Source organism: Condylura cristata, unplaced genomic scaffold (assembly GCF_000260355.1).
Source record: "Condylura cristata isolate star-nosed mole 26May11 unplaced genomic scaffold, ConCri1.0 scaffold00025, whole genome shotgun sequence".
Taxonomy (NCBI): Eukaryota; Metazoa; Chordata; class Mammalia; order Eulipotyphla; family Talpidae; genus Condylura; species Condylura cristata.
This window is the reverse complement of record NW_004567126.1, coordinates 31621327-31631810: the sequence shown is the minus strand read 5'-3', so window position 1 is coordinate 31631810 and position 10484 is coordinate 31621327. Positions and strand designations below refer to the sequence as shown.

General features: G+C 68.2%; 1 protein-coding gene across 1 annotated transcript in view; it reads left to right on the top strand.

The window, feature by feature from the left end:
• Positions 1 to 2570: 2570 nt before the first annotated feature.
• EVI5L (ecotropic viral integration site 5-like) overlaps positions 2571 to 10484 on the top strand; it is a 16232-nt gene continuing 8318 nt past the window's right edge. Inside the window, exons 1-9 of the mRNA XM_004688967.2 lie at positions 2571 to 2778; positions 3735 to 3924; positions 4288 to 4512; positions 4605 to 4679; positions 5305 to 5430; positions 6526 to 6669; positions 6808 to 6897; positions 7970 to 8067; positions 8142 to 8202. Coding sequence (XP_004689024.1) covers positions 2642 to 2778; positions 3735 to 3924; positions 4288 to 4512; positions 4605 to 4679; positions 5305 to 5430; positions 6526 to 6669; positions 6808 to 6897; positions 7970 to 8067; positions 8142 to 8202 — 1146 coding nt within the window. The 5' untranslated portion in view covers positions 2571 to 2641. The remainder of the gene's footprint in view (positions 2779 to 3734; positions 3925 to 4287; positions 4513 to 4604; positions 4680 to 5304; positions 5431 to 6525; positions 6670 to 6807; positions 6898 to 7969; positions 8068 to 8141; positions 8203 to 10484) is intronic.

Here is a 10484-nt window from a genome sequence, read left to right as displayed (position 1 = left end):
TGCCTGCTGCCCCCAGCTCACCTCAGGGCGGCACAACAGTGGCGGCGCCAGAGGGATAAGGGCCAGGAACAGGGCCCCACTTTGCAGGGCCAGGACCCCTCAGGCGAAGGAGGAGCAGAGGCGAAGGGCGCTACAGCTGGGATGTTGCGGGGCTGGGACCCCAGGCCGAGGGGGTCTGAGGCCCGGGCTCCCCGGTGCTCTCCCTGCCTCTGCATCTCTGTGCGTGCAGGAGCGGTGGCCGCGGGCCCAGGAGGTAGAGTCTCACCCGCCCGTTCCATGCCACATCCGTGCCTAGAACATGCGTGACCCACGCAGCGGGGCCGCGGCCACCAGTGTCCGGCCCAAAGCCCCTCGGCTCCAAGGACAGGTGGTCCGGCCCGCGCAGGTGCGTGCACGCCAGCGTGGAGGACACGCGGGGTGGGGGTGCGAGTGTGTGCGCCTCGGGCTGGCCCCAGGGCCCTGTGTCTAGTCTGGGGACGGGCACGAAGCTCCGGGGGTCAGCAGGTTCGGCCTCCCTCTGCAGATTCCACCCGGCGCCGAGCCGCTCTAGCGCTGTGTGAGATACATATTAATAAGCCACAAGCAGCCCACAGACTCTGCTTGTGGATGGCCTCTGATTTTTGTTTGTTTGTTTGTCACCAGAAACGCGGAGCTGAGTCATCCTCTCAGGCACTTTAGGGGTTCGGTGGCAAGGCCAGAGGGCATAAGCCCGAGGCCAAGGTGCCCACGCCAGGTGGGTGTCCCGGGCCGCACGTGGTCTCTGGCTCTCGGGCCTCTCTCCTCCCCTAATTCAGCTGTGCTTACGAGGCTCCCATTGCCACCTCCACTGCCTCCCCCCTTTAGCTGAAGTTTGGAACCCACACGGCTTCAGCGCCTCGAAGCCTCGCTGCCAGAGCGAACCCTCTTATTCAGCACTTCTTGTCCACAGCCGCCTGCCCGCATACTCTGGCTCTGCAGGAGGCCCAGGGTGGCCCCACTGTCCCTCTGAGGAATGATTAACCCCGGGCGAGCTGGCGGGGGGGTGGGGGAGGTTGGCTGGGTCCTTGAGGTGCAGGAGTCTGGCTGGGCACTGGGAAGAAAGGTCTGGTTCTGCCGAGAGCCATGGCCTCGAGGTTGTACCACTCGCCTAAGCAGAGCCCTCTGCGCGGCAACTGGAGGGGCCCTGGGGGAGAAAGGAAAAACCAGTGGCTCTGAGGAGCCACAGGATCCTAGGGAAGGAGGTTTTGGGCCCCCAAAGTCAAAGAAGTTTGCTCCCCACTCCGAGTGGCAGGGCAGCCCTGGGGCGTAACCAGAGCAGACTGCAGCCTGCCCTTGGCCTCGGGGTGGCTGGGGGCTGAGCCTGGGCTGCGGGAAGGTGCCCAGTGGCCTGAAGTGGCCAGGCCCATGTGAGTGCCCAGCGCCATCCTGTCGCTGTCTACCTGCTGCCAGGTCGGGGGTCCTTGGGCGCATGGTGATCTCCTCCAGAGGCGTCGGGACTGGCAGACTCAAAGGAGCCCTCCAGGCGGCGGTGGGACAGGCTTTCTTCCTGCCGCCACGGCCCAGGGCACCTTCTTCCAAGACCCTCGAGGCTGCCCAGGCTCCCAGGAGAAGCATGGCAAGGCAGAAAGCACGCCGTCCCAAGTGCCCGTGGCCTCCTCTCCTCAGCTCCCGAGCCTGGAGCCTCCCGCCTGGGTGATGCCGGAGCCCGACACTGCAGTGCCCACAGCAGGGCGAGCAGAGCCTCCGGCCCCTGGGTCACAGCCAGACCTTGACCCTGGCCCCAGGATGGGTGATGGTGGCCAGCATCTGTGGCCAGCATCGCTAAGAAGCAGGCACAGTTCCCACACGCCCTGGAAGCGTGAGCCGCGTCTGAGGACAGGGTCAAGGGATGCTGCTCTTAGGCACAGGCTCGTTTATAAGGTGCAGGCTGCCTCGGGAGGCCAGCGAGAGGCCAGGGTCCGGGGAGCCCTGGGGAGGGCAGAGCCGGCCACCCCCAGGAAGAGGAGAAGAGGTGCACCCCAGCAGGCACCCGGGACACAACGGGCCTGACCAGGATACCCGGCAGGGCCTCGCCCTGCACCCGTGTGACGCAGATCCCCAGTCTTTGACTCGTCCCTGCTTTCCCAGCCCAAACCACAGTGCCAGATCATTAACAGCAGAGAATAACCGTCTCTGGCCGTGCCAGCAGCCCGCTTTGGCTGATGAGACGGGACGGTCAGATGCCGAGGCGGGGCTCGCGGGACAGGCCGCGGCGGGGGGACGGCACACCGAGGCCGGCAGAGGGCGGCCCAGGCGGGGTTCCTGTGTCCCCAGATCGAGGCCAGAGTGACGGGAGCTTCAACCCTGGCCCTGCTGACCCAGGGGTGTCAGCACACCCTTGGCCTTCACCCCGGGGCAGCAGAGCAGCTCAGCCCCAAGCTGTGCGCCTCCTATTTCTGCTCAGGCGTCTGAACCGCATCGGTCCCGGCCAGCCGCTGGCATGGGGAGCGGAAGGAGCCAGCGTGGAGTCAGTGGGCCGGGGGGTGTGGACAAGGAGTGCACAGCAGCTGGCCCAGAGCAGCTGGCCGCAGGACCGGTGGGCACCGCACCCTGTGCTGACCCGAGTGTCTCCCCCAGACAGATCTGTGACTCCTCCCTGCCCGCGGCCTGCAGCCTGCCCGCCATGGCCAGCCCCACCCTGAGCCCCGACTCCTCGTCCCAGGAGGCCCTGTCGGCCCCCACCTGCTCCCCCACCTCCGACTCCGAGAACCTCAGCCCTGACGAGCTGGAGCTGCTGGCCAAGCTCGAAGAGCAGAACCGGTGAGTTGGGGCCTGGTGCTGGAAGGGGCTTGGGGGCGCGACCCAGCCCCCCAACACGTTCCTGGGTGCTGCTTCACCCTCGGAGCTGGGCCTGAGCCTAGAGAAACTAACAGCCACCTCTAAGGCAGGACGAGGGACGTATCCTGCCATCTTCCCAGTCGGGTGAACAGATACCCCCACCCCCCAATTCAGATGGGGAGACCATAGCTCCAGAGGCCGAGAACCTGGCGGAGGAGCTGGGAACCTTGGTGCAGGAAAGAGACTAAACCTCTGACTGCCGCACCGGGCTTTCCCACCGTCCTCCTCTGGCCCTGCCCAGGCTTTAGAACGTGGGTTTTGTTATTGTTCAGCTCCGGCAAAGCCAACAGGCCTAGCGTGGGCCGCGCTGACGGGGGACTGTCAGCAGATCCTGGGAGGAGGCCGGGGCGCCCGTGCAGGGGCGTGGGGTAGCCCCGGCGTCTGTCCGGAAGTGGTGGGGGCCCGGGCTGGGGAGCAAAGCCTGTATTGTGGTTTCTGCAGAAGGAGCGGCGGGCGCGGCAGGCAGGCCCAGGGCTGGCTGGTGAGAATGCGGTCAGCAGGCTCTAGCTGCCCGGTGCTCGGCCAGGCGAGGCCCTGGGTTCAGGGCTGGGGGTTGCTGGACCTCCCTGTGGGGTTGGTGCGAGACTAGCTGGCCCACGTGGTCCTCGGCAGCGCTGCAGAGTGGAATGCACAAACGGAAGCAGCCTCTCCAGGGCCGGTGCCAGGGCCGGGTCAGGGAAGCCAGGCCGCGGCCCAGTCTTGGGGCGAGCGCCACTTGGGCCACCCCTCAGTTGGAGTAACTGGCCGGCGGCCTCTGCGGCTCCTGGGCGGAGAGGCCGGGCTCCCCAGCAGACCCCAGGCCCCAGAGTCACTGGAGCCGGGGGATGGTGCAGGAGGGGCCGCCCGCAGGCCCGCACCCACCGGCCCCTCCCGCCCAGGCTCCTGGAGGCCGACTCCAAGTCCATGCGCTCCATGAACGGCTCCCGAAGGAACAGCGGCTCCTCGCTGGTGTCCAGCTCCTCGGCCTCCTCTAACCTGAGCCACCTGGAGGAAGACACGTGGATCCTGTGGGGCCGGATCGCCAATGAGTGGGAGGAGTGGCGGCGCCGGAAGGAGAAGCTGCTCAAGGTGGCGCGGCGGCGCGTGTCTGCAGGAGCGGGCACTGGGGCTCGGCCCGGTCACTTGACCGCCAGGCATCAGAGCCAGGGCCTGCCGATGCCCCAGCCTGGCAGGGGGGCAGAAGTAGAGGCGTGCGGGCACTTTGAGGGTACCTTGCTAGGCCAGGGGGCGGGGGGTGCGGCTGGGCTGGCCGCCAGCGGCTGTGGCCCTGGCACTGCGTTCGTTTTCTGTCCTGCGACGTTCCGTGAAGAATCGGGGGCCGCCCGTTGAGTGCGTGACTGCTGAGGCGGGGGCAGCCCCCCGGGGGCTAGATGGCGGGGGGCAAGGCTGCCCCGGCGTGGGTCAGCCCGGCCTCCCCCCGCCCGTTGCCAGGAGCTGATCCGCAAGGGCATCCCGCACCACTTCCGGGCTATCGCCTGGCAGCTGCTGTGCAGCGCCACCGACATGCCGGTCAAGAACCAGTACTCGGAGCTGCTCAAGATGTCCTCCCCGTGCGAGAAGCTCATCCGCAGGGACATCGCGCGCACCTACCCGGAGCACGAGTTCTTCAAGGGCCAGGACAGCCTGGGCCAGGAGGTCCTCTTCAACGTCATGAAGGTGGGCCAGCCGCGCGACCCACGCGGGGAGCTGCCGCCCGCCGGCCTGCCGACTGGCCGGCGAGCCTGCGCTGACACACTGTCCCCTTGCAGGCCTACTCTCTGGTGGACCGGGAAGTGGGCTACTGCCAGGGCAGCGCCTTCATCGTGGGCCTCCTCCTCATGCAGGTAGGCGGCCGGGCCCAGCCCCCAGGCTGAGCCCGCGAGGACGAAAGCAACGTCCCCACTACCCCAAGCGCTCCTCGCCATCCACTTATGAGACCGTGGGCGGCACCCCGCCGCCACCTGCCCTGGGCCTGTCCTGTCCAGGACAGTTGGGCTGGGGAGAGGCCATCCTGCCCTCACGCCCAGGGTTGCAGGGCTGGAGGGGGGCCCCGTCACGCCACGGTTGGAGGGGGACTTGGCGGCGTAGACAAGCCAAGGCCACAGCCGGATTTGTCGGCTACAGCGGCGTGGGCTGGTGGTCTCCAGAGCCGGGAGGAGGTGAACAGGGACGCCGGGATGGGCTGGAGGGCGTCTCAGCCAGGGCCCTGGAGTGGCCAGACCTGGGCGCAAGCCCAGCTCCCCGATTCCTGCCAGGTCACCTTGGCAGGTCACTTGAGCCTTGGGAGGTCGCCGTCGGCTAAGAGGCGCCCTGTTCGCAGCGCTCTGTTGTGAGTGCCCGGGCAGCGCGGCACGGCTTCTGCTCATGGCTGTAAACAAGCGGGCCGACAGGGAGCGCGGGGCAGCGGGGCCCTAAGAGGAGGAGCGGGCGCCGGCGTGGCCGCTCACGGGCGCTGCCTGCTTGTCCCAGATGCCGGAGGAGGAGGCCTTCTGCGTGTTCGTGCGGCTCATGCAGGAGTACCGCCTGCGGGAGCTCTTCAAGCCCAGCATGGCCGAGCTGGGCCTCTGCATCTATCAGTTCGAGTACATGCTGCAGGTGAGGGCCCGCCCACCCTCCCCGCGCAGCGCCCAGTGGGGTGGGCATGCGGCGCCGAGTGGGCACATCCCGGCGCTCAAGCCGAGCAGGGGCTTCTGTCCCTCGGGCCCTGGCACTGTCCGCAGAGTGCCCCGAGGGGTGGGGTGAGGCCGGCGACGGATGGCGAGGGCCCCAGGACAGGGCAGCTGCGGGGCTGGCTGGCTCTGAGCAGGCACACCCACCGCCTGCCTGCCCTGCCCGGGGCGGTGGAAGGGCAAGGTCGGCGCCTGCCTTCGCGGTACTGGAGAGCCACCGGCGGTTGTTTGTGAACAGCAGCCCCGCGGGGCCGGCTCCTGGCCGGTGGGAGCGCGCACACGCACACGCGTGGGCACACGGGCCCAGGGGGGGCTGTGCGGCGCGGCAGCAGGGTGGGAGGAAGCAGCCTTGACCTCCACCCTGCAGCAGGCGCGAGAACGTGACCGCAAGCGCCTCCTCCCGGCGGAGGACAAGGAGCGGCTGCTGCTGAGGGAGCCTGGGAGCGCGGGCAGGCAGCGGCCGCAGGGGCGGGGGTCCCCCAGGCCCCCCAGGCAGGGCAGCTGAGGCCTCCCTCGCAAAGCGGAGGGACAGTGCCGGAGAGCCCGGGTGAGGCGAAGCCTGGGGCAGGTGGGGCCAGTCCGAGAACCCATTCTCACGAGGGGAGGGCGAACGCCTCCCACAGCCCCAGATGGGTATGCCCAGGCGTCTGAGGTTGAGGAGGTGCCCGAGCGCTGTGGGGGCGCGGTGGGGGCACAGCCCCTGGCACTTCCTGCAGCGCGGTTGGGCAGCGGTGGACTTGTGCTGCCCCTTGTCTCAGGCCAGCCGGGGAGTTTCGTGAACCGCCCTGAGCCCCCAAAGCTCCCCTCAGGCAGGCGTGGCGCCGCCCAGCGCTAGCTTCTGCACCTGCCGCGTCCGCCTCACTCTGCCCGCGCCCCGCCCAGACTCGGCCAGCAGCGCCTAGGCCCACGGCCGGGCAGGGAGGCTCCCTGGGGAGGGCGCCAGGCCAGTGCTTCGGTCGGCGGCTTGTGAGCAGAGTCCCGCCCGGCGCCCTCACTGTGCAGCCCCCTCCCAACCAAACAGGAGCAGCTCCCGGACCTGAACACCCACTTCCGCTCCCAGAGCTTCCACACGTCCATGTATGCCTCGTCCTGGTTCCTCACGCTCTTCCTGACCACCTTCCCGCTGCCCGTGGCCACCCGCGTCTTTGACATCTTCATGTACGAGGTGAGAGCCCCGCGCCCTCTGGAAGACACCCGCAGCGGAGACATCCCTGACCAGTCTTGCAAGGGCCAGGGCTTGGGGAGGGGCTCGAGAGCTCTGGGGGGTGCAGGAGCAGAGACCCACTGCCCCCCGCCCCCGCAGGGCCTGGAGATCGTGTTCCGGGTGGGTCTCGCGCTGCTGCAGGTGAACCAGTCGGAGCTGATGCAGCTGGACATGGAGGGGATGTCCCAGGTAGGCCAGCAGGACCAGGAGGACCCTGGGCAGGTGAAGCCCGGCTGAGAGATCAGGGAGCGCCCAGCTTTGAGGAGGGAATTCCTGAACACCCCTGACCCTGGCCCACCTCTGTCCCCCAAGGCCTCCCGGGAGGCCCAGGGTAGGGCCTGGGGACCGCAGCTTCACCAAACTCGGCCCCGGGGCAGCAGCCGGGCAGTGGGGAGAGAAGGCCTCGCCCCGGGAGGTGCACATCTTCTGCCCTCGTCTCAGGCCCCCCGAGCCACACGGGCCAAACACCCCCACGGGCAGATAGTAAAACCGGCCAGGCCGTGAGGCTTTGGGTGTGGTTTGGCCACCGCAGCGTGGCCTGCAGGGGCACGGGAGGAAGTGGGGGGCGGGGATCGGGCAGCCGCCCTGGCCCCGTCTGGCTGCCCTGCCTGCCGCTGCAGAAATGGCTGCCGCTCACTGTGCGTCGCGGCCGGCAGGCCCCTGCCCCCCTCCCCCTGCACCTCCCAGCTGGTGCTCCGGGGAAGAATGCATAAAGGCCACGGTTGTGTTCAGGACACGGGCAGCCATTGTCCACACTGCCGAGGGGGCCAGCTGGGCTGCGGAGTGGGAGCCCGTCTGGCCCCGAGCTGCAGCAAGCTGTGTCCACTGCGGCTTGTGCTTAACCCTTTGCAGAGGCTCCGAGGCCCCGGGAGCAGGCAGGCCGCTGAGGGGTCTTCCCATTGGGGTGCTCTCGCGCGCTGACTCCGAAGCCTCTGGTCTCTTCTGGATCCTGACTGAATTGGTCGTGTGGGATCACTTCCTGGGGCAGCATCCTGCCTCCCCCTCCTCCACCAAGGTCCCCTCTACTCAGACACCACCCCACCCCACCTCCACCCGTGGGCCCTGGCACCTGGTGCCCCCGCACACTGAAGCCCTGACGCAGGCAGCGCGTCTCCCCGGTGGCAGTGGGCCTGTCGCACCGGGACACATGATGCCCCGGGAGACCGCCACTTCCCTGCCCCCGGCACACCCAGGCCCTCACCTGGGGCCCACGGCCCCTGCAAGGAGGGTCACGTGTCGACGACCACCTGTGTCCCCACAGTACTTCCAGAGGGTGATCCCCCACCAGTTCGACAGCTGTCCCGACAAGCTGATCCTCAAGGCTTACCAGGTCAAGTACAACCCCAAGAAGATGAAGAGGTCAGTACTGGGAGCCCAGGGTAGGTGGGACGGGTCCCCCAAGACTGGGAGGTGACACGTTGGCCCCTCTGCAGGCTGGAGAAGGAGTACGCAGCCATGAAGAGCAAGGAGATGGAGGAGCAGATTGAGATCAAAGTGAGTCCTGGGTGGAGAGGCTGGGCAGGAGCCCCTGAGCCCCTGCGGCCTTCGGGCAGGGCTCAGCCACTAGAGGGCAGCCCTGCCCGCCACACTCGCCTCCCGCCCCGCCCCTTCACTCCCTGCCCCTGGGCCACCCTGACCAGCGAGCAAGGGCTTCCCCGGCAAGGCCCCTCTGCGACCCCGGCTGTAGCGGGGAGCTGGTGTTCTAGTGGGAAACTGGTCAGCGGGCTGTGGTATAGCGCAAGGGCTCTTTTTAAAATATTTATTGCTGTATGCACACAGAACTGGGGCACAGGCCAGAGGGGCAGAGGCGGTGAGAGGCTTCACCAGAGGCAGAGCAGGGAGCAGAACCGGCCGACTGACAAGCCCACTGCTGAGGGGGGCAGCGGGCGGGTCAGGAGAGGCCTGCCCACTCTGGGGGTCACCTCCGGGCAGGGATCGAACTCGCACTGAGGCGGCTGCGACCAGCGTGCAGGCCTTTACCATTGCGCCAGAGAAGGGTTCTACAGAGTGCTCCAGGCAGAGCTGTGCAGCGAGGCAGAAGCCGGCCCGGGGCGACGGCTCGGGCCCAGGGAGTCAGTGCCGAAGACGGGGCTGGGGCGTCTCAGGGAGGCCCCCCTGCCCCTCAGGGACCAGCGGGGAGGGACAAAGCAGAAGGCGCCACCTGCAGGCTGAGGTGCCCCCGGGGCCTTGGCTCCCTGGTGACCGACCCAAGAGTGCTGGGCTTGGGGGTCCCTGAGCACCAGAATCCTCAACTCAGACTCCCCTCTCTTCTTCTGGCTTCACCCCCACATGTGTGATCTCACTCGCAGGTACTTAGCAAGCGCGGGCCTGAGCGCGGCCCCGCAGGGAATGAGGGCCTCCGAGCGCGGGTGGGAGCACACAGGGACACAAGCCCCAGCGGCCCGCCCCGCCCCGACCGAGGCGGAGGCCCACAGGCCAGGGCTCAGCCCCAGCTCCGAAGGTGAATCCACCTCTCTGAGTCTCGGTGTCCCCTCTGCAAACGGGAGTGACACTCGATGCGCTGGTCACGTTGCCGTCCCCACCGCTATCTCTCCGCTACCCCGACACCCCCACCAGCCCCCTCCTCCAGAAAGGTGGAAACAGAACCTGGACTAGAATCCAGGTCGCCCGCCACCCATACCTAGGGGGAAGCGCGCACCCTGCCCGACGGCAGGTTTTCCAGACACAGCGTGTCCCGAGTGGACAGCTCTCTCGGGAATGACCACTGAGTGTCACCAGTCCAAATTTGCGGGTCTTGCCGCACATAGGCACAGCCACTCGGCCACTCGGTCTGGTGACCCTGGGCCCAGCTGGGGGGAGCCCCCGCAAGAGGGCCTCCGTGCCCGCTGTAAGGCCCCGGGCAGCGCCGCCTCTCCTGGCCCGCCTGCTCTCTCACCTGCGGCCTACCCCAAGTCATCCTGAGGTTGTTTTCACCAGGTGCGGAAGGGGACGGATACAGAGAGCTTCCATTACTCAGGGCTCCCAAGAAGAGGGGGCGCACGGGGCCGGGCGGGGGGCAGGCGTGAGGCGGAGGCATGGGGTTCTACTGTGATTGCAGAGGGAGGCGCGGGGGCGGCGAGGCGGGGCAGGCCAGGGGGGAGCTTAGAGCGTCCCCACTCAGGAGTTCAGCCGGGCTACCGGGGCGAGCTGGCCTCGCCCCAGGCTGGTCCGGGTCAGGGAAGGGGCCCGGAGAGTTGGAGGCTGGTGCGGCGCGGCCTCTGCCTTGGCTGTCTGCGTGGGAAGCGCGGGCGGCTCGCCACCCACCTGCGGCCCTGGGGCGCCCTCTCGGGATGGGGGAGCCCCAGTCGGAGCACCGGAAAACAAAGAGCGACTTAAAAATCAAATAAAGCGTGGGCAGGAAACGCCCCCAGGTCATGCCCACTCTGCCTGCCGCTGCCTCTGGAGTAAACAGGACAGGGCCAAGTTTTGGGCAGTCCACTCCGAGACGGCTCAGGCCGGCGAGGGGCAAAGCCGTCGGGCTGCGGGGTCAGGCCTCTGGTTCCGGGTGCAGGGGACAGCCGGGGCGTGGCGAGACGCTCCCCCTCCCCCGTCTCGCTCCTGAGAGGCGTCCACACCCACAAGTGCCCGCGCCTCTCTGGCCACAGCCTCTACCAGGAGCAGTCTGGGTATTCCCCTCGCCTGTTTTCTCCCCAGAAGAAACCAGACAGCGCCCTGTGGGCTGTGGGGAGGCAGCGGCAGCGCCTGGCGTCGGGCTTCTGCGCGTTTCTGGCCTGGCGCGGAGTGGAGCCCGGGGGCCAGTGGCCGCGGCCTCGCCC